General features: G+C 46.6%; 1 protein-coding gene across 1 annotated transcript in view; it reads right to left on the bottom strand.

Annotated features, from left to right (window-relative positions):
* The window catches only part of KLHL25 (kelch like family member 25), a 32,064-nt gene that overhangs the window by 1,220 nt on the left and 7,226 nt on the right, over positions 1-23,618 (bottom strand). The window contains exon 2 of the mRNA XM_081171162.1: positions 7,273-9,099. Within this exon, the coding sequence (XP_081027288.1) occupies positions 7,313-9,082 (1,770 nt within the window). The 5' untranslated portion in view covers positions 9,083-9,099 and the 3' untranslated portion in view covers positions 7,273-7,312. The remainder of the gene's footprint in view (positions 1-7,272; positions 9,100-23,618) is intronic.

The raw sequence follows: 23,618 nt of genomic DNA, 5'->3' as shown, positions 1-23,618 counted from the left end.
CCAGCCAGATTGGGGGGGGGTTATAAATATTATTATTATTATTATTATTATTATTATTATTATTATTATTATTATTATTATTATTTCTCAGGGATGGGTGACCTGTGGCCCTCCAGATGTTGATGGACTCCAGCTCCCATCAGCCCCAGCCAGCAGGGAAAAAACATCTGGAAGACCACAAATTTCCCAACACTGTTTCAGAAGTTACTGTGAGGCCAAACTTTTGTCTGAGCATTTAGATTTTCAGGTCTATGTTGCTTCAGGACCTGTATTTTACGTTTTTGGTTACCGGAGCTTGCTAAGATTTTGATGACTGGACTCTTTACAAGTGCTACTCTTTTTCATGTTTTTAATTATACGTCTTGCCATTTTACTTGTGTGTGTTGTGTCTGGGTTGTTTGCCGCCTTAAGCACAGGCAGAAGAGCTAAATGCAAGTTCAGTAAATTTTGCTTTTGTTAACAATGCCCCCCCATCCAGTTCTAACAAACTAAAACTTCTCTTGTTCCAGTCAGCATAACTTCATTTTGCACATGCTCAGAGTCACTGGGTGGAGGGGCCAGAATCTTTCAAATCAAAAAGCTGGCAACAAGCTGTTGATAGGAACTGTTTGAGTGACTTAGTAAGTTTGTGAAGGGTTGTGAGAAGACCCCTATTCCCTTCAAAGAAGTATAATTCAGAGTGTGGTTTAACAACCAATTCCTCTTTCTGGGGAACCCTGGAAATTGCAAAGTGTGAGGCGAATGGGGGGGGGGGTGCCTCCTAAGCACTTGCACCACCCATGACAAACTACAGTTCCCAGGATTCTTTGAGGGAAACCATGACTATTTAAAGTGGAAGGATACTGCTTTAAATGCACCGTGCAGATGGGATTGAATGCTGTATATTCTGTGGCTTCTGCGGGGGATTGCATGCCCCTAGTCCTCATCAGACCATTAGGAGTTTATTTGGGTTTTTTTTTTAATGCAAACTAATATATCTTCTCTCCTGCCAACCTAGCAGTTTGAAAGCACGTCAAAGTGCAAGTAGATAAATAGGTACTGCTCTGGCGGGAAGGTAAATGGCATTTCCGTGCGCTGCTCTGGTTTGCCAGAAGCGGCTTAGTCATGCTAGCCACATGTACGCCGGCTCCCTCAGCCAATAAAGCGAGATGAGCGCCACAACCCCAGAGTCGGCCACGACTGGACCTCATGGTCAGAGGTCTCTTTACCTTTACCTAATATATCTTCTGCATACCTGGAGAGTTCCCTGGCACATTCAGAAACCCCTACCCATGATGCTGGGCACAGGACCATCATGTTAGGAAGGAGTAGGGTTGCCTTTTTTCCCTTATTGCTGTGTAAGAGTGCTCTGTGTTGGTGCTTGTGTCGTACCTTATGATTTCAATCCAGGCTTGGTTTGCACAACACCTTGTTTCCAAAAGGCAGCCACTCCCACCCAGCTTGGCTTGATAAACAGGCTCTGGAGACAACCATCTGCTCAGCAGAACCAGCCCGTTTTCTGTAGCCAGTCTTCTCCCACCCAGGTTACAGAGGACATTCCAGTTAATTCCTCCTTGCGAGGCAATGCACCTCAAGCCCAACAACGTGGATTCGCAGCAGCTGAGGAATGTTGAGGTCACGATTGGCCGAACTGCTCTGATGTCAGAGGAGGACGGGGCTCTAGATTTTGTTGGCGGAAATGCTCTAAAACTAAAGGCCCTTTGGCTCTTTGTTGGATTAGCTTGTGTAGGAGCTACCATGGAGCAGAGCAGGTGAGGAAGGGTAGGAAAGGAGGTGTCTGGAAAAGGAAGAGGATGCAAGACAAAGCGAGCCTAAAATGGATGGAAAGGGAAAGCAAATCTGGGATGCCGCGAGCCGTCAGTCATACACGTTGAAGTCCCTAACAGCCAAAGAACTGAGCAACACAAGATCCCCCTCTATCTAGGTGAGGACTGCTGGAGGCTCTCAATGGGTACTAGTTGGAGAAGGGCTGTAGCTCAGTGGTAGAGTTTCTGCTTTGCATGCACAGAGTCCCAGGTTCAATCCCCTGCATCTCTAGGTAAGACTTGGGAATGTTCCCGGCCTGAAACCCTGGAGAGTTTCCTCTGTCAGATGCAGTATGCTTTGGCAAACCAGGATACCTGAAGGAGCATCTCCACCCCCATCGTTCAGCCCAGACACTGAGGTCCAGCGCCAAGGGCCTTCTGGCGGCTCCCTCCCTGTGAGGAGCAAAGTTACAGGGAACCAGGCAGAGGGCCTTCTTGGTAGTGGCACCCACCCTGTGGAATGCCCTCCCAGCAGATGGCAAGGAAATAAACAACTATATGACTTTTAGAAGACATCTAAAGACAGCCCTGTTTAGGGAAGGTTTTAATGTTTGATGAATTACTGTATTTTAATATTTTGCTGGAAGCCGCCCAGAGTGGCTGGGGAAACCCAGCCAGATGGGTGGGGTATAAATTTTCATCATCATCACCATCATTATTTTATTATTATAACTGCAGGAAACCACAAGTGGTCAGAGTCCTGCTTGCATGCTTCCCATAAGCATCTTGCTGGCCACTGTGAGAACAGGATGTTGGGCTGGACGAACCTTTGGTTTGATCCAGCTGGGCTTCTCATGCAGGGAATGGAATTAGATAAGACACAAGTTGGTACATTAAGCAGGTTGCTTGCTTTTACAGCCCCAGAGGATAAAAACAAGATTTCCACAAATGGAGGGAGGGAGGGAGGAAGCAGGTGAGTTGCGTGGTTGGATCTTGTGCAGATCCAAATGCAGAAATGTGCCAAATGAACTGGAAATGCCAGAGTACCTCACTTGCCAAGCAGTCAGCTTCTTGCAGAGTTTCATGGCTGGCAGCTTTTCATAGCAGATGAGTCACGGGGAGCCATCTATAATTAATTACTCGTGGTGTTTGAACTCCCCGAGGCCCATGGGTTGCTTAACTATAAATGGGTTGATTGGCAAAGGAGCCAGAAGTTCAGCACCACATCCTCACTCTTCTTCCAAGCTAGGCCAACAAAATCGTACTACAGTGGTGCCCCGCAAGACAAATGCCTCGCAAGACGGAAAACTCGCTAGACGAAAGAGTTTTCTGTTTTGGAGGTACTTCGCAAAACGAATTTCCTATGGGCTTGCTTCGCAAGACAACAATGTCTTGCAAGTTCCTGCTGGTTTTTTTTCCTTCGCCCCACTTTTTCTAAGCCGCTAATCAGCTGATCCGATCAGCAGATAAGCCGCTAAAAGCCGCTAATAGCGCTAATCCGCTAATCCGTCAATGGGCTTGCGTCGCAAGACGAAAAAAACGCTAGACGAAGAGAATCACAGAACGGATTCTTTTCGTCTTGCGAGGCACCACTGTAGTTTGGCAACTGGTAGTCGAGGCCAACCTTTGCTAACCTGGTGCCTTCCAGATATTTTAGCCTGCAACTCCCATCCGCTCCCACCAATTGGAATTGTGGTCACCTGCAAAACATGTGGAGGGCACCAGGTTGGGGAACGCTCATCTAGGCTGTGGTTTTTACATAGTAAAGCAACAAGCGAAAAGGAGAGTTTTGTTTTTATTTATATATATATTTTTATATATATATATATATATATATATATATATATATATATATATATATACCCTGCCCATCTGGCTGAGTTTCCCCAGCCACTCTGGGCGGCTCCCAATCGAGTGTTAAAAACAATACAGCATTAAATATATGTAAATGGAAGAGGAGGTTGGAGATAATCATGTGAGCATCAAGGACAGCAGTGGGATGGTGAGCCAATATAACCTGAAATCCATTTTTATGGAGCACTAGCAGCCAGTTTACAGCACAGAAATCTAGGACATCGTGCTGTGTTTGGAAAGCATATCTGGGCTTTACTTTCACAATGTTAATCAGAGTTAATCCGCAGAATTACTGCCTGCGCAATAAATTAGTGTCACTGGACATTCTGGTCAGCAAACGAGAATTCATTCTGAAATATGATCTAATGCGATTAACACCAGGGGAAAGGCAATCCAGGTCACATTCCTCCTTTATAGCCAGCATTATTACGTATACACGTTACAGGGGCAATGGTTCAATTTGTCGATATCATCATAGATTATTCCAGCCTCTTTTTGTTTTGTTTTAAATCACTTCTAAAGAAGAGAGAGGACAGGCTTCTGGGGGTACTGGCAAGTGCTGATCCAATTCATGCAGCAGCTCTTGAAGGACAGAAGGTAGGGAGAAGTTGAATGGATGAATGCTTGCTGGTACTACAAGGAACTCAAGCCCTTAGGAAGCCAATGTGTCAGGGAGAATGCCAGTTAAGGCAGAAGTTTGAAAACTCCAATCTGTCCCCACCGCAGCAGCAAGAACTTCCAGCAGGGAGCTTGCTGCTCATCTCTGGCTCAGATTTACAAACCTCCAAGTAAGATCTTGAAAGGTTAGGACAACCTTCCTAGCCTGGTGACGTCCAGATGTTTTCAACTACAACTCCCATCAGCTACTGGCCACACTGGTCAGGTCTGATGAGAGTCGTAGTCTGAAAACCAGTGGAGGTCCCTTTATTGAGAAAGTGTGATTTAAGAGTTGCATATCTTTTCACAACAACGTTTTGCTTTGAAATGGAGGCCCTCTCCTTTGCAAAAAAAGGCAGAGGCATCCTATCTGACTCTGCCAATATCATTCCTGCCCCAGTACTAATTGTAGGGGACAAGCTCTCTTTGTGAAAACATACTGGGCAAAGAAGAGAATCTGGGCCCTTCCTGTCTTGCTAGACTGCAACTCCATCATGGATGAACGCTGACTGCACTCGCTGGGGCTGATGGGAGTTGGTGTCAAGCAACAGCTAAAGGGCCAAAGGTTTCCCCATCACTGACGTTAAAGGTATGTGTGTGCATGTATATACATGTAAACGGTAAAGAAACAGAAGTGTATATTTCAGCAAACACTTCATCACTGTTTTTCCAGCTGTTTCAACTTTGATTTTTCACTGCTCTTTGGCACAGGTTTTGCTGCTAAACTACAGAGCACATTGGGGACACAACAGTTTTGCTTATAAAAAGCCCAAGAACCTGTTTGTCAGCAGAGGTAGCCTGAAATCCCCAGTAAAATCTGGCCCAAACATTTAAGGTGTAAAACTATGTCATTCTCAACCCTTTTAGGGCAGAGTATCCCCTGGTGCTGTGGGTTAAACCACAGAGCCTTTGCTCAGTCCCTGCTCTTGCCTACCTAGTAGTTCGAAAGCACGTCAAAGTGCAAGTAGATAAATAGGTACCGCTCCAGTGGGAAGGTAAACGGCGATTCCATGAGCTGCTCTGGTTTGCCAGAAGCGGCTTAGTCATGCTGGCTCCCTTGGCCAATAAAGCGAGATGAGCGCCGCAACCCCAGAGTAGGTCACGACTGGACCTAATGGTCAGGGGTCCCTTTACCTTTATTCCCTTGAAGGTGGCTTGAAAACATTGGTAGTTTGCTGTTCAGGAGACTTCCCATTCTGGGACCTGATGTTATTGTTATTGAGGGACAGTGCAGGGACAGAAGGAAAGGATAATTACAAACTAATATGTATTGGTATGTGAGAGCATTTTGTGACAACTTATACCCAGCTGAAACAGCTTTCCTGGTGGAAACCTCTTTCTGTTAAGAATGGCGAAAGCTTGGGTCTTTTTCTTATGGGGAAGAAAACCACCAGCCATTATCCTCAGCTGCTGCTGATACAAGCACCCTGGCCCTTCACGACGTGGGACGCAGCTGCATGGCAGGTCCATAAAATTAATCTCCGGTGTGAAAGCAGCTCTTAAGGGGAAGCCCTGTAACCCGAGCTGGAGAAAAGATGGACTCCTCAATGCATTCTGCAGCAGTATTTAAGAGCTAAGCAGCAGTTAATTAGATGCTGAAGTGGCTGTGTCAGTTGTCAGGCAGTGCGGCATGGAGGGGAGGGAGTGGGAAGGGGCAGCAATGGGGTGTGAAAGGACTGGAGGCTGGAACTGGGGGAAACACAGGTCAGTCCCACAGCAGCAGCAAGCAGCTGCTTCATGGCAGAGCAGACCTCTTCTTTCTGTGTTAGAACCCCAAAGAGGACAGCAAGCTTAACCAGGCCTTCTCAAGCTCGTTGATGTGGTTGATTCATATGACAGTCCTTGATGGAAGGCAGTTCTGGTCTATTTAAGGCTTTGTAAGTCAAAACGAGCACTTTGAATTGGGCCCAGGTACCACTTGGCAGCCAGTGCAGCCGGGCCAGGAGTGGCGTCCTATGCTCAAAACATCTTGCCTCGGTGAGTAACCCGGCTGCTGAATTCTGAACCGGATGAAGTTTATGAACCATCTTCAGTGGCAGCCTAACATGCAATGTGCTGCATTAATCCAACTCGGGGCTCAGCTACATTGGGAAAGAAACCACGTTTTGAATGCGTTATAAACATGCAACACTAGATGGTACTGGAGGGTAAAAATAAAAAAAAATCTACACAATTTTCCATAGCGTTTTTCTTTTCTTTTCTGACTTATTTATAGCGGGGTTTTCCCGTGTGTAGACTCAGCCCTAGATGTTACCAGACGGCAGAAGTTAGGCTATCCCTGTGCAGATAAAAAAATTCCTTCCAGTAGCACCTTAAAGACCAACTAAGTTAGTTCTTGGTATGAGCTTTCGTGTGCATGCACACTTCTTCAGATACACAGAAGAAGTGTATCTGAAGAAGTGTGCATGCACAGATACACAGATACACAGAAGAAGTGTATCTGAAGAAGTGTGCATGCACACGAAAGCTCATACCAAGAACTAACTTAGTTGGTCTTTAAGGTGCTACTGGAAGGATTTTTTTTATTTTGACTATGGCAGACCAACACGGCTACCTATCTACTACTGGAACCTGTGCAGATAGGTAGGTGTGCAGCTGGGCTACCAGCCGAAGCTGATGGAAAGTGCTCTGTGGCAACAAGCCAACTGAGCCTCAAGCCACAGCAAAGAAGTGTAACCCCCTCAAGAGCTGGCAATCACTAGGGCATTTTTATTTCTGCTTGGAATGCTTTCAGCACAGTTCCCATCCACCCCACAAAAAAGTCTCTAGTTGTTGCTTTTGTAAACTCACCCTAGAAAAGTTGAAGGCCTGTATAATTTTTCTTAAAACAACAAAACTCAAAAATAAATGAATAAATGTTTGTCATGGTACCAGAGCAAAGACGCCATCAAAATACACACCTTTGCAGGGTTGTCACATCTTTTATATTTGTTAAGCTTCTGGGGTTCCTGTCTAGAAGTCCATGAAAAAGAGGAATCTGCAGGCATCAGCAGAAACTTCCGTTAAGATACCTTACCTCCTCAAGCTCCTCAGTTCTCTCCTGCAGACTTTGTGCCTCAAGCCGGTAAGTGTTTCCAAGTGCTAACAAACGCTGTTGGGATGAGAGAGTAAGGCACAGTGGTAATGCAGTTCCAGGTGTCTGAGGTTGGGTCGTAACAATCCAGCGTCTTGCACCTCTGGGTCCCAAAGTAGCCACCCACCACATAAAGCTTGTTCCCAGAGGCCAAAGCGTGGCAGGACATCCGCTTGGCCGTCATGTCCCCAATCCGCGTCCACTGGTCCGTTTCGCAGTCAAAGCGGTAGGCGGAGGCCGCCGTGTACTCCGTGTCTCCACCCATGATAAAGATCTGACTACCCAGGACGGCACCCGCCGTGTAGCGCCAGGGCTGGGGGCACTGGGCTTTGATGGTCCACCGGTTCTCCAGCGGGTCATAGCACTGGACTTTGGACACCATGTCGCGGTGGATGCTGGTCCCTCCAAAGACATAGAGCTTCAGCCTCGCGCTGACGACGGCCGCGTTGCTGACGCCGTCCCTCAGAGGGGCCACCATGGTCCATTTGTTGGCGAGAGGGTCGTACTTCTCCACCTGCTTCAGTGAAACGGAAGGAGAAGCTGGGAAAACCCCGGCCACCGCGGTGTGTCCGCCGACGACATAGAGGCAGTTTTCCAGTTCGGCCGACCCATGTCCAAACCGAGCGATAAGCATTGGGGCAGCTTTGGACCACTCCTCATTCACTGTGTCGTAGACCCAGACATCCTTGGAGACCCCGTTTTCGGAGCCCCTGCCTCCAGTGATGTAGACTTTGCAGCCAATGGCGCAGGCGCTGAACTCTTTTCGAGGGCTGGGGAGGTCGGCTTTGGGGATGATCTCTTTCGCCTTGTGGTCTACTTGGTAAACCTTGTCACACATAAACGTCTGGCCCCCTAAGATGAGCAAAGTGTGCCCAGCCTTCCGAGGCCTGGCACAGGGGCTGGTGACCACCCCATCGTTCTGCAATATCTTCTTTTTGCACCAAAGAGCTTCATCCATGATTTGCTTGTTCTGGTCTTCCGCCGTGATCAGCTCCTCGTAGGTCATGGCTTCCTTCAGGCACTCGGAAGGCAGCAAGGCCAGTCGCACGTGCTTCAACATCTCCGGGAGGAAAGACTTCCTCTTGTCCAAGTCATGCTTCACCCACTGCATGACTGCCTTGAAGACCTTCTCCTCATCCTCAATTTCCAGCTCGTCACTGGAAATCAAGTCCAGCAGGGTGTCCTTGGAGAGGTTATTGAAATCTTCGTTTCTGTGGACTGTCTCAAAGTTGACCAAGCACATCCTCCAAGAAAGCTCATAGAGCCTCTTGCACTGGTGAGCATCTGAAAGGACCATCATGCCCAGACAGTTGGAAGGGTGCAGGTTCTTCTCAAGGAACTCGGCAGCTGCATCCCTGATGTCCTGGAACTGCAACATGTCCCCTGCTTCCAGGAGGGACTCTGCATTCTCCTCGTTGATTATGATCTTGGAGGAGTAAGCATAGTCCAACAGCAGCTCCAACACCTCTGGGTGCAGGCTATCGTCGAAATTCACCTTGTCGCCCAAGCTCTCGCGAAGGCCGTTGCTAAACATGGCTTCAAAGTACCTGCTGGCAGCAGCAAGCACAGCCCGGTGGCATGGAAAGGACTTATTCCCGGCCCAGAGGGTGACGTCAGTGAACTTGCAGTGCTTCCTCATGGTGTTGAGGTGAGACAGGACACAGTCTGGATGGGAGGCTTTGTGGAACAGCAAGATGTTCATTGAACCAGTGCTCGTTCGGGATTTGCGGTTTTCATGGACGCTGACTGACATGACTACTGGACTGCTATCTGTAAGAAAATGAACATAGAAATTCTGAGTTTCAGAGGAATGAAACAGGTTGGCGCCTGCTGCTTTTTCTCACCTGAGATCAGCAATGCAGGCCCACCGCTACAAAAACCAAGAATCATGGAGCATGGGAGCATGGGCTATCAAGACCCAATGTGCCATAGTGGTTAGGAAGTTCAACTAACAGTAGGGAGACCCAGTTTCAAGCCCATCCTCAGGGGGAAAATTCAGCAGACAATGTTGTACTAGTCAGTGTCTAGTCTGCCTCACAAAGTTGTTGTGAGGATAAAGGGGGTGGGGGAAACACATTTTGTACGCTACCAAGAGCCATTCAAGAAAATGAGCCAGAAACATGTATTGCATATTGCTCCAAACAGTTAAACGCAACGTTTTGTTTCCGTGGAAGTATGCCTGCAGTTATGAGGCGCTGAGGGTGAGCACCTAGGAGAATGACTAAATCCATCTCCAACAGTCAAAATAAATAAAAAAATTAAAAACTTGTCCAGCAGCACCTTAGAGACCAACTAAGTTTGTTCTGGGTATAAGTTTTTTGTGTGCATGCACACTTCTTCAGATCCAACAGTGACATCAATGAAAAAGCTGCTATCTACATCATGAACAAGAGCCGAATAAAAATCTGCATTGGGGTCTGCTGCCCCTGTGAATCCTGCCACCTGAGGCGGTTGCCTCATGGGTAGGCCAGCCCTGATTGGGGCCTTAAATCCAGCTGAACTAGGAATAAGCTTCTGAGTTGGAGATCCAGTGCAGCCTAAACTGCTTATCTCAGTAGATCTCGTCATAGGATTGCCCCGTTTGTCTAGTTATTTACTCTCTAAACCTCAATCCTTCCATCTGCAATATGGGGGATCACAATACTGACTTAAATTAACAGAGTTGCTGCAAAGATTCCAACTAGGAAACACTTGGAATACTCGAGAGTGTTTCAAATAAAGGTTTATTATAAATCATCCTTGCTATTAAATTTATTGTTATTTTTTGCACTTTATTATATTCTTGATTTTAATTCTACTCTGATTTCCAGGAGTTACTAAATCAGAGACTGCACCCTTTTGACATGTGCTCGGCTCAGTTTTGCAATCCAAACACTGAAAAATCCTGTTAACATCATTTTCTCAATTCTAACTGTACATGAACCGTGGGGTGTCAGGAGGGATTCATTTCGCAAGAAATCATTCTTTTTTCCCCCAAAACAAATATGAAAATAAATGAAAATTTCACACCATTCTCCCACTGGACATTGAAGAAAAATAAATCTATACTCTGCATGCAGACAGGCGTTCGTAAGCCTGGTCAAGGGAACAGTATTTTCAGAGAAAAGGGTGCTGCGCTGCTCTTGGCTTAGCCTGGGTCATGCTGGCTTTGAGTGCAAGAAGAAATTGCTGCAATTTGCAGGCAGGCTGTTTGGCTTCTTTATAAAATAGGTGGCTATTAGCAAGGTGCAGAGATTCGAGCCTGTGTTTCTGCACAGCCTTGTGCTCCCAATTCTGCCAGACTCATTTGCTTTGCAAAAAACAGGTTTAAGCTCCCATCAGGGAATTGGGTAGGCCTACCTGTCTACCAACTGGTTTAAAACAAAACAAATAACTCCCAAAGCCGCCCGCCCAACTAGATGGTTATTTAGTGTTTTTGTATGGATATGACAGTCTTGCATCTCTTGGCAAGCTACACCCATAGCATAACAATCTTCAGGCTAACACAACATGAGTTAATGGAACCCCATGAACAGCTGGCAAATCGACAGCTCCATCTTTTGAAGCTACTCCACCGAAATTGTCCTCCACCTAGAAAGCAACCATAGCAAGGTCGCAGGTTATTGCATTTTCACCTCACTCTATCTCCAAGAAACTGAAGGTGGTGCACACATGGAAATATAGGAAGCTGTATTCTGAATTAAGACCATGAGTCCAGCTAGCTCAGTAGAGCCTTCATTGACCTACAGCTGCTCTCTAGGAATTCAGGCAGGGAGACTTTCCCAGACCTACCTGGAGATTGAATGTGGGACCTTCCACATGCAGGGCAGACACTACCACAGAGCCTATACCCCTTCCCCAAAAGAAAGTCCCCTCACACACACCCCATAATCCTTGCAACAACCTTGTGAGGTAGGGCAGGCTCAGAAATAGTGTCTGTCCCAAGGTCACCAGGTTAGTTTCCATGGTTGACAAGGGGTTTGTGTGTCATGGTCTTTGGCCAGAACAATAAACTTATGAACTAGGACAGATGAGGAATTTGAAGCTGGGTTTCTTCAATACTCCCAGTCACTACGTAACAGAGGTTCAGCCTCTGAAAGCTCCACCTAAAATATTTCAGACAGCAAGGCTTGGAGAGATTTTTTTTTTTAGTATGCATCTTTTATTTTCTATGTTAGTATGTTTTAGTGACCTATGTGTAGAAAATCGGGGTACAAATAATTCTTTGGGGGAAGCCATGACTTTCTAAGCAGGGGCATGGGTGGTGCTGTGGTCTAAACCACTGGGCCTAGGGCTTGCCGAGCGGAAGGTAGGTGGTTCAAATCCCTCCGATGGGGTGAGCTCCCGTTGTTCAGTCCCAGCTCCCGCCAACCTTGCCGTTTGAAAGCACGTCAAAGTGCAAGTAGATAAATAGGTACCGCTTCGGCGGGAAGGTAAACAGTGTTTCCGTGCTCTGCTCTGGTTTCGCCAGAAGCGGCTTAGTCATGCTGGCCACATGACCCGGAAAAACTGTCTGCAGACAAACGTTGGCTCTCTCGGCCAGTAAAGCGAGATGAGCGCCACAACCCCCGAGTCGTTCGCGACTGGACTTAACTGTCAGGGGTCCTTTACCTTTTTTTAAATGGCTCTCTAAAGTAGTATAGTAGCACTCAGTGCCAGATTTACGTATAAGCTAAACAAGCTATAGCTTAGGGCCCCACTCTCTTGGGCCCCCCCAAAATATTTAAGGGGGAAAAACTGGATGTACATTTCCAAAATATAAGATTAAAAACAAATAATATAAAACCTACATACAGCAACAGTGTTTTGTGTTGTGTAGGCTCCTATGATGCACTGTAAGTAATGGGCCCCACCTGCTAGCCTGCTCCCCAGAATATCACTGGTTTCAGTTCAACAATTACTTTGATAAAATACATATTTTGTTATGTGCAAATGGCTTTAGATACCTATTAGGTCCATAAATTACCATATAGCATATATTCAACACAAAAAAGCGACAATCTGTTGTTGACAAAGGACAGCTGGACATATAAAGGGACCCATTACCTTAGTAGCTTAGGGCCTCATCAAACTTAAATCTGGCCCTGGCAGCGCTTAAATGTATGGTATGAATAAAGCCCAGGTCAACAGTGCTCCCATCTCCTCTATGAAGATACGACAAATAGCAACTGCAGTCAGCTGACTAGGCTCCCCACCCTCCAGGGCTTGACAAACCCTTTTGAACTCAGCCTGCAGAAATAATATTATTTTTTTCTTTAAAGGCAGCAGTGCTGGGGAGTGTTTTCCAGCCACAACACATTGCCAGCAGGCTGTGCTCGGTTGGTGGGTCACGAATTGTGCAGGCCCACCTGGTGGTCATTGGCTCCTGGCAAGCCAGGCCTCTCACCTGCTGTTCTGAGGTGACTCATCTGGATTCCAGACATCCTTCCACTTGCTACAACAAGGCCTTGCCAAGAGTTATTTACCCACACAAAGAATCCATCCTCAATTTGGGTTTGTTTTGCTGCAAATTGCCCACGTTGCTCACTCCCGCTGACTAGGATCTAGCTCGAGGGAACAGCCTATTTTATTTTATTTTTGGCCACACATGCAAGAAATAAAGAGGAAAATTACAAAGCTAAAATCCCAGAATAATAATTGAGGGGTGGTTTCCCCTCCCTTTCCCCCCCTCGCCTTCCTGGTACACATTCCCAGATGATAGGTAAAGAGACTGGTGGTTTCAATTATAATGTTTCTGGGAATGGAAAGAGACTCAAATCCCTGGGGAAGAAACTTGAGGGGGGCAGGTCACTGGTGTGGGGCATAAATGGGGAGATTTCTGGACATTTCCCCAGAACAACATTCGACAGAAATGCATTGTTTCAGTAAAACTGGCAGCGTAATGAAAAAAGGCAAGATAAAAAAGGACAACTGGAAGGAATATAATGCCCATCAAATCTAACTTGCTTTTATTTTAGGTCAATACAGTATTCCTAGGAAACATGCAGTTTTTCAGGCTTGCTAAAATTACTACGTTTGCAGTGCCTTCACCCCGCCCCCCCCAGCAAATATAAATAATGTAAGCGAAGTGTTTGTTATAGAGCTCAAATACCTTAAAATATTTACAAGTAAAGCTTTGAATTTGTTTGCTTATAAAATTTAAACAGCATGCAATCATGCTTTATTGAATTTCCCACCACCAATTAAATATTTCAATTCAGCTCCTTCTCTAGCTATCGGGAGAGTTTTCCAGATACACAAGGAAAAAAGAAGCATTGCGTAAGTATTCCTTTCCTGCTCACCTAGAAGTAACTTTTACTCCTTTACAGGTGACCAGCTGAGTGCTATTTGAACAAGCCTGGCTCTATGTGCAATGTACATTATTGCAAAGCGCTTCTGGCAGGACTCTATTGGCAAGATTGAGGTTCCCGTTGCTACAGAGATAATCAAGCCCACCAGAGCTCTTGCTTCTGCTACTGAAGGGCTGATTCCGGGGGTAACCAAGAGTCATCAAGAAGACATCAACTCTGAATTAAAAGTTTGGGGCTTAGCCCAAGATTTGATGGATGTGCGCAGATGCAAGAGGTTTCAACATCACCAAAGCAGCAACAAATGAAATATGTATGAATCTACTCAAAGGCATCAATTTAGGCATCTGCCTCCTCAGGCACCCACACAACCCAGTAAATACCTAAGCTTGTGCAGAGAAGTGAGTTAACCAACACTTCCATTTTTCCCAGCATGCAAAAGCACCCACTTAAAGCTTTCACTTTCCTGTGCTGATCCCTGAAGGCTCGGAGGATTTGAAACAATTTAAAAGAAAACACACTGTTAAACTTTGCAGAGTGGCGTACGCACTGCATACAGTGGTGCCTCGCAAGACGAAAAGAATCCGTTCTGTGATTCTCTTCGTCTAGCGGTTTTTTCGTCTTGCGAAGCAAGCCCATTGATGGATTAGCGGATTAGCGCTATTAGCGGCTTTTAGCGGCTTATCTGCTGATCGGATCAGCTGATAAGCGGCTTAGCAGCTTAGAAAAAAGGGGGGAAGGGAAAAAACCCAGCAGGAACTCGCAAGACATTGTCGTCTTGCGAAGCAAGCCCATAGGAAATTCGTTTTGCGAAGCACCTCCAAAACGGAAAACTCTTTCATCTAGCGAGTTTTCCGTCTTGCGAGGCATTCGTCTTGCGGGGCACCACTGTACTTTTATTGCCTCTTCCCTTTAAACTAGTCTGAATCATGACGGATTTGCAGATGTGGCACTGAAGCCGCTCTGGGTGCAAAGACATTCAGCTGATGTGACGCAAACCATTTTTACCACAGCACACCAGTGCTTAGTAATACTTGAAATTAATAGGTAAGAAGATAAAGGAACCCTGGATGGTTAAGTCCAGACAAAGGTGACTATGGGGTTGCGGTGCTCATCTCGTTTTCAGGCCAAGGGAGCCAGCGTTTGTCTACAGACTGCTTTCCAGGTCATGTGGCCAACATGACTAAACCGCTTCTGGCGCAACGGGACACTGTCATGGAAACCAGAGCGCATGGAAATGGCACTTACCTTCCTGCCAGAGCGGTACCTATTTATCTACTTGCACTGGCGTGCTTTCGAACTGCTAAGTTGGCAGAAGCTGGGACAGAGCAACGGAAGCTCACTCCATTCACAGGGATTTGAACCTCCGACCTTCTGATCGGCAAGCCCAAGAGGCTCAGTGGTTTAGACCACAGCACCACCCAGCCAATAAGTCATCTTGTCAAGCATCCTGACACCCACAGTGACCACTCAAATGCCTCCACAGCTCAGTGGTGTAGCACCTACGTGCCACGGAATGGGCCCACGTTCATAATTGTGTTGGGAAAGCCATACCTGTTAAAGCGGAATAAGAATGTGTTAAATGTGTGGTATGGATGCAGCCTCTGTCTTGTCAGGATCCTGTTGCTATTTAGTAGTTCACATTCCAGGCATGGGCTGCAGTGTTTGGAACGTTTTAGTTTAGGGGGGGGGGAATTGAATATGGCATGACATAACAGAAGTTTATAAAACTGCATGGTGTGGAGAAAACAAATGGAGAAAAACTTTTCTTCCACTCTTGTAATATTAGAACTTATGGACATCCGGTGTATGTTGGAATTCAGGACAGATAAAAGGAAGGACTTCTTCACACATTGCATAGTTAAACTATGGAACCCGTTCCCCCAGGAGGCTGTGATGGCCACCAACATGGATGGCTTTAAAAGATGGCTGGGCAAATTGATGGAGAAGGTGGTTATCAATGGCTGATAGCCATAATGTCTACCTCCAGGCTGGAGGCAGTAATGCTTCTGAACACCAAAATGCTGGAAAGCACAGAGGAGGGAAAGTGCTCTTCTGCTGTCCTGCTTGGGTCAATGGGAGCACAGGATGCTGGACTAGATGGGTCCAGCAGGCTCCTCTTGTGTTCTTATGGTTCAGGACATGAACAGCCTCTCCTGATTCAGATGTTACACAGGAAACGGAGCTTGGTATCATCAGTACATGGGTGCCGCCTTGTCTCATACCTGGCAGGTTCATATCAATATTAAACAACAAAATCATCCATGGTGTCACCTGCAGATCACTTTTCTGTGGGCCAAGGCAGTTACCCAATACTACTCTTTGTAAGTACAGTGGTACCTCTGGTTAAGTATTTAATTCGTTCCGGAGGTCTGTTCTTAACCTGAAACTGTTCTTAACCTGAAGTACCACTTTAGCTAATGGGGCCTCCTGCTGCCGCCATGCCTCCGCCACATGATTTCTGTTCTCATCCTGAAGCAAAGTTCTTAACCTGAAGCACTATTTCTGGGTTAGCAGAGTCTGTAACCTGAAGCGCATGTAACCTGAAGCGTATGTAACCTGAGGTACTACTGTAGACAGAAACAAGGTTGCCCACCCCAGTTTTAAGAGAAGGGCAACTAATCTCTGCGTCATCATTTTTGGCTGCAGAACCTTGTTTTTCCTCCCTATCATGCAAAGTTAAACAATTATATAAAATCTCAGTCTGTTAATCAGGCAACAGCCTCACTGATGCGATCCAAGCGCTGTGTCTGGGGGTAAAAACCCCTCCCGAGCCCTGGTTCCACAGCGGATTCCTAGCCAGGTGTTGACTTTGATCAATCCTTAACCACTTGATGATATTCCACCCACTGAGTTTAGTTTGCAAGAGGTGGAGTTCCCTTAATGTCTGCCCTCGTCATCCTGTGTGGCATTTAGCAGCTTCTCCTCTGGAGAGTGACTCAAGGGGCAAAGTGTTCTGTAAACACGAGAGCTAATTATTCACCTAATCTGCCAAAGATGAATATGCCGGGGTTTGAAGGCACCTGGTTCAAACTTTTGGGCAGGGATCAACAGCAAGCAAGACGCTAGGTTGGGGAGCAGAGGGGGAATTTTGCTGAGGACAGCTAGAAGCAAGATGACAAATACAAATAAGATAAGGGAATAAATCCTTCTGTCAGCACCGCCTTTAATTGCCATTTCAATGCCAGCTTGCATTGTACAACTTACATGTTGTACGGGATGCACGCTAGCGCATTCAGCTAACATGCTGCAGGCACAGATCTACCTACTTGCCTTCCAGTGGGAATCCCCACCTCACCCCACCCCTGCCCCATCTTGGGTGACTTGTGCACGGAATTCCTGTTTCATTGAATAAACACATGGGAGGAATAACCACCCTCAAACATTTCTATGCTACTTTCAAGTGTTCAAAGAACTTCACATGCTTTTCTAGCTGCAACCCTTATTACAGGTTTGGGGAATCTCAGGCCCAGGGGGCCAAATACGACCCTCAGAATTTTCTTCTGGTAACACCCCCTACACCCCTGTTTTATACTCTCCTTAAGTGGTGGGTTGCTCGGTCCCTGCTCCTGCCAACCTAGCAGTTCGAAAGCACATCAAGTACAAGTAGATAAATAGGTACCGCTCCTGCAGGAAGGTAAACGGCGTTTCCATGCGCTGCTCTGGTTCACCAGAAGCGGCTTACTCATGCTGGCCACATGACCCGGAAGCTGTACGCCGGCTCCCTCGGCCAATAAAGCGAGATGAGCGCCGCAACCCCAGAGTCGTCCACGACTGGAACTAATGGTCAGGGGTCCCTTTACCTTTTGAGTGGTGGGAATGTGTCCTTGAACTCTGACAATGCCTCTTCCTTGCTTGGATATAAGGTAAGTGTGGCTAGAAACTAGCCTATAGGTCAGTGGTGGCAAACCTATGGCACGCATGCCAGAGGGGCACTCAGAGCCCTCTCTGTGGGCATGTGTGCCGTCGCCCCAGCAGAGAGCCGGCAGAAGGCAAGGGCGGTGTGTTGAGTCCTCAGTTCAACTTGGGCAGCCAAGCAGCCACCTTCCTCCTGCTGCTGCTATGAGGTTAAGGCTTTACACACCCTCTGGCCGGGGCCAAAGGGAGGCGCTGGGCAGGGTGATCTGGGCCCCAGCAGCCTCGCCACGCCATGATCGCCTCCCACTTACTGGCATGCTTCCTCACCGAGCTAAACCACAGCCAAGTGCAGCGGGTGAGGGTGTGCCCTGGGACACGCCGGACACCCTGCGTAGGGGCCAGTTGGGGCTGGGCGAGGGAGCAGGGAAAACACTGTTGGAATTTATTTTCTTTACAAGCTGCTCCGGCTGCTGCAGAAACAAATATTTTATCCTCACAGTGAAGATGAGTATCTCATAGAGAAGACAAACCTGGTCTCGTGGTGGTGATGTCAAAACGTATTAACTACCCTTAACCTTCATGAAGGCAAACAACGGTGTTGAGAATGGGCAATTGGGTTAATGAACGGCAAAAATATCTATATGCATCTTCTCTTTCAGTGCAAACACTGACAGAGCTTGCCTAGACTTCACACAAATTTCCCAGATACAATGCAATGCAGTATGGTAACCAGGTACTTCTTTCTTAAGGGCGAAGTAGGAGTCAGAGTGAGGGACGCAGGTGGCGCTGTGGGTAAAACCTCAGCGCCTAGGACTTGCCGATCGCATGGTTGGCGGTTCGAATCCCTGCAGCGGGGTGAGCTCCTGTCGTTCGGTCCCAGCTCCTGCCCACCTAGCAGTTCGAAAGCACAATTAAGTGCAAGTAGATAAATAGGTACCGCTTTCTAGCGGGAAGGTAAACGGCGTTCCGTGTGCTGCTCTGGTGCTGGTTCGCCGGAGCAGCTTCGTCACGCTGGCCGCGTGACCCGGAAGTGTCTGCGGACAGCGCTGGCTCCCGGCCTCTAGAGTGAGATGAGCGCACAACCCTAGAGTCTGTCAAGACTGGCCCATATGGGCAGGGGTACCTTTACCTTTACCTTAGAAGTCAGAGTAGTGTCAGCTACTGCAGATTATGCACCAATTCAGGTTAAATTGCCTTGTTGGCACTTTGTGATAAATAAGTGGGTTTGGGGTTGCAGTTTGGGCACTCGGTCTCTAAAAGGTTTGCCATCACTGCTGTTGGGCAAAGGTCAAGTTTGTATCAATTGCTCCACCCTGTTTTGCCTCTGGCCCCTCTCACCACTCATGTGGCCCCTGGAAGGCTGCCGCAGAACGGAATGTGACCCTTGAGGTGGAAGAGGCTCCCCAACCTTGCCTTACGATAACCAAGGGCCTTACAGATGTTTTGGACAACTCTCAGCATCCCTAGTTAGCAAATGGGAGGCCAGAGGCTGAGAGGAACAGGCTTGCCTAAGGATTCCTTGTGAGCTCATGGCAGAGGCAGAATTCAAAGTAGGGTCTTCCTGATCCACAGCTCAGTCTTTTGCCCATCGTGCTACACCAGCTCTCTGATGTGCCACATGTTCTTCATTTTTAAGGGTGCTGGTGTTATACATATATCAACCCGCTTAGACTTTCCTGGAAATCAGGGCATTCTGAGCTTAATGTGTGCCCAATTTCAGTTTTGTGGGTAGGGTGAAATAGGGTTAGGCAAAGATGTCGATTTCAGTTTCTCATTTTTCCGTATCTTAAATTCAGTTCTCCATATCCGTATGAGATTTTTTTTAAAAAAAGAACTTTCAAAAATTCATAATCATTTTAATTTCTCCTAATATACACATGTTTGTATGCAATTTCCTCTAATATACTGCACTTTTATACACTAGTGTATATTTTTGTACACTTTACTTGGCTGGAGATTGGCACTGAAAAGGTCAGAGACCTGCAAATTTCTAAAGACAGCCCTGTTTCAGTTCACATATGTTTCAGAAAGTGTGGATTAGGTCAAATTTTCCTTGAAACGTGAATGGAATTTCTCCCCCATCCATGCTGTGGAAGTGCCGTGATCATTTTGAGGAATAGGAGTAAATCTCTCGATATAAACCTATAAACGTCTGTCTTTATAATGGAGCATAAGAACAATCGGCACCTCTGGGACATCCAAAGGTCACTGATACACCCCGCCTGCAGCTGGACATTCCCACTTGCTCCATCCCACAGAGGACCAGAGCCTTTAAGGAGGGAATCTTCCTGAAGTCAGAAACCAAATCATCTTCCTCCAGGCCTTTCTTGCAGCAACACATTTCCCCACGGGCCACTGCAGCTGGTTGGGCCTAAACAGATGTTTGTTGCTAATTACACCCTCCCAGTAAACATTTAGAAAGGGAGGAGTAAAAATAGCAACTTATACTTAGCACGAAAAGAGGGAACTGGTGGTGGCAAAACTCCCAGAAGCTGCCAAAAATGGTTTTGAAAGAAGCATCCCATCCCATTTACAAGAAAAGATATTGTACCTTTATAGGCGGGGGCTGCCAATTAATTTTAGGTAGGCAATGTCCTCAGTTCCACAAGGCTAATGCAAGACAACCGGAGAAGAGAGGGTGGCGCTCCCTTGGCCAATGCCTTACGAAAAGGCCGTCCTGGCTTACAGCAAAGGGTGTTCCCCCATTTATATTTTAAGCAGCACAAGTTTGGGTGTAGCCAACCTCGCCTTCAGTCTGAGCAGCTTCCTTGGGCTCAAATGAATGCACTTTGTTAAGTTCTTTAAGGACTGCAGCCAAAGCAATGATCTAGGTAGCCTTGTGGAACGAAGATTAAGGGACGTGGGTGGTGCTGTGGGTTAAACTACAGAGCCTAGGGCTTGCCGATCAGAAGGTCGGCGGTTCGAATCCCCGCAGTGGGGTGAGCTCCCGTTGCTCGGTCCCTGCTCCTGCCAACCTAGCAGTTCGAAAGCATGTCAAAGTGCAAGTAGATAAATAGGTACCGCTCCAGCGGGAAGGAAAACGGTGTTTCCGTGTGCTGCTCTGGTTCGCCAGAAGCGGCTTAGTCATGCTGGCCACATGACCCGGAAGCTGTTCGCTGGCTCCCTCAGCCAATAAAGCGAGATGAGCGCCACAACCCCAGAGTCGTCCACGACTGGACCTAATGGTCAGGGGTACCTTTACCTTTACCTTTACCTTTATGGAAAGAAGAAAGAACCCCATCGAAAGAAGAATGGCTATGGAAATTGATGGACGATGCTGAAATGACGAGACTGACCGGGAAGATCAGATACTAAGAGGACAAGAAATCTAAAAGAGAATGGATTATTTTTGTAGAATACATGAAGGAACACTGTAAGCACCTAAAAACGTTAGCAGGATTGGATTAGCACTTGTAATATAATTTGATAAAGGACATCAACAAGGAAAATTAATAGTTTGTATAAAGGTATTTAGACGCAGAAACGAGAAGAGATAAATATTGGAAACCAGGGACAGGAGTGGGGGGAAGTCCGGGGGTTAGAAGAATCCCCATAAAGATACTGGGATTGTTTGTGGTGTAATGCAAAGAATAATGTAAAAATCTTTTTAAAATAAAATTTATTTTAAAAAGATTTAGGTAGGCTTAGAAACATTTTAGAGACTGCAGTTGCTGCAGGAGCCCCAGGGATGCAAAATAGATGGTGCATTTTAGTGCAGGGGTGAGAAAGCTGTTTCAGCAAGAGGGCCACACTGCCTCATGGGCAACCTTCCAGGGGCCACTGCTGGGAAGGAACAGAGGTAAAAGCACATGAAGCAATGGATGGAACTCTTGCCTTTGTGTACTAGGTTACATTCCAACCATGCAAAAATCTGAGGTTGCTGTACACATTTCTCTCTATCCAGGCAAGAAAGAAAGAAAAAGTGCTACCATAATCTCAGAATACTTCCAGACAGGAAAAAGCACTCAAGGAAGCAAAGCTACTGAAAGAGGGGGCCTGGAAAGAAAGGGGTGTGTCCTTGGGAGAGTCCCAATGGACAGAGAGACACCAGGGGGCCACATTTGGAGAACCGTCCCCGGCCTGAGAGTCATGGGAACTATAAGAAAGAATTTTCTGGCACCTTAAGCTTCCACGGGTTACGGACTAGAGTCCAATTCACTAGATGCAAGTGGATCTGATGAAGTACAGTCCACGAAACCTTGCACCATAATAAATGTCCCCCTATCTAAGGTGCCAAAATACCCTTTGTCCGTTGCACTGAAACACAAGTAATAATACCCCTCTGGAAATGGAATCAATAGTTGGGTGAGCACATTCAAAACTCTTTAGAAGAGATCTGTACCCCTGAGCTGCGCTGCTGGGAATCCTCAGGGAGGGGAAATCTTTTTGAAGTTATCTTGTACATTAGTTAAGACCAAAATTATCTCTCTTGCTTTTCCAACATACGTTGAACCATGCAAGCTTCCAACCCGACAAGCTTGTGTCTCGACTCTCAGAAGCAAGCTTGTCCCCAAAGATAAAACATTACCCATTAGATTTGACTTCATTTATAAAGTACAACCACACTACTATTATCATTAGAGCTGGGAGACGGTGGAAGCAAAGAGGGAAACCTCAATTCTGTAAGCAGAAATGCTTTTTCATGTGTGTGCAAATGAGGCATGTATTTGTACCTCTAGGGACTTTCTTTTCAAAGTTTGCTCTATTGTTGATTCAAAGTCAGGAACATTGCGCTGAAGTCTTGCTGCAATGCATCTCCAACGCTTTGATGCCTTCAGCTTACTGAGCGTTGCAAATTGCCATTGTTTTTTCGGAGGCATTAACAATGCCTAAGTCCTGTCTGGCCAATGCCCTGAAATAGCCAGGAATATCTATTTCGAAAGTAGGTATTTAAACTCTAGTTTTGCTAATACAATAATCACCAGGTTTCTTTTTACTACTGTTCTCTAGCGCTAAGAACCTTTTTGCTTTGTGTTTAAGACTGGGGAGAGATCTAAGATAACTGCTGGATTTTGTTTTCAAAACCAGGGCATCAGATGTTGTGCATTTCTTCATCCAGCACAAAGCCTGGCTATTGGCCCATCTCACTCAGTCCTGTTCCCAATGACAGGCAGTGGCTTTCCAGGGTATTAGACAAGGAGATTTTAATAGGTCCAGGTCTAGGAATTGGACCTGGGACCTTCTTCATGCAGAGCAGATGTTTTGACACTGAGCTACAATGCTAACATGAAGCTGTGCTTGCTGAGGCTGATGGGAAATGTTGTCTAAAACAGCTGGAAGTCCCCAGCCTGGGAAAGACTGGCCTATTCTAGTAAGCCTGCTACTTCTTCCCACACTCTGCCTTAAGGCCATTCGCTTTAACACCAATGAGTGTCTCCCCACCTTCTGCTTCCCTGCTGACGAAGAGTTCCGGATCTCAAAAGCTTAGAAACACAGGAAGCAGCCTTATACCAATTCACATCATTGATCCACCCCAAACCTGCATATTCCACAGTCAGCGGCTCTTCAAACTGACTGCCAACAGTTTTCAAACAGGAGTCTTTTCCTGCTCTTCCTAGAGATTCTGGGGATTGCACCGGAGACCTTTTGCATGCTAAGCAGATGCTCAGCCACTGAGCAATGGAGGCCTTGCTCTCTGTTCTCTGATATTTGCAGTGGTCTAATTAAAGACACTACCTTACTACGGAATTTCTCAGGGGGCAGTGGTACATAGGTACCTTTGCTTTTGTGTGATTCAAGAGGCTGTGAACAAGATCTTGGCAAAGCATGAAGTTGAAAGATACTCTTTATCGGAGCGGCACACAGCACTTAGGCTATGCCAAAGGCAGTGTTCGAAATTAGCCAGGCGCCAGGTCTAAACCACAGAGCCTAGGGCTTGCCGAGCGGAAGGTCGGCGGTTCGAATCCCCGTGACGGGGTGAGCTCCCATTGCTTGGTTCCTGCTCTTGCCAACCTAGCAGTTCGAAAGCACGTCAAAGTGCAAGTAGATAAATAGGTACCGCTCCAGCGGGAAGGTAAACAACGTTTCCGTACGCTGCTCTGGTTTCACCAGAAGCGGCTTAGTCATGCTGGCCAAATTGCTTTTTCTGTGCAGCCTGAGCAGGAGCAGCTACCGTTAAGAAAAAGAGGTCAGAATAGGCCAATATACCGTATATGTGGACTCTCG

The sequence above is a fragment of the Podarcis bocagei genome (genome assembly GCF_964188305.1).
Source record: "Podarcis bocagei genome assembly, chromosome: 14".
NCBI lineage: Eukaryota > Metazoa > Chordata > Lepidosauria > Squamata > Lacertidae > Podarcis > Podarcis bocagei.
The sequence above is the reverse complement of the archived record's forward strand: the minus strand, read 5'-3'. Positions and strand labels throughout refer to the sequence as shown.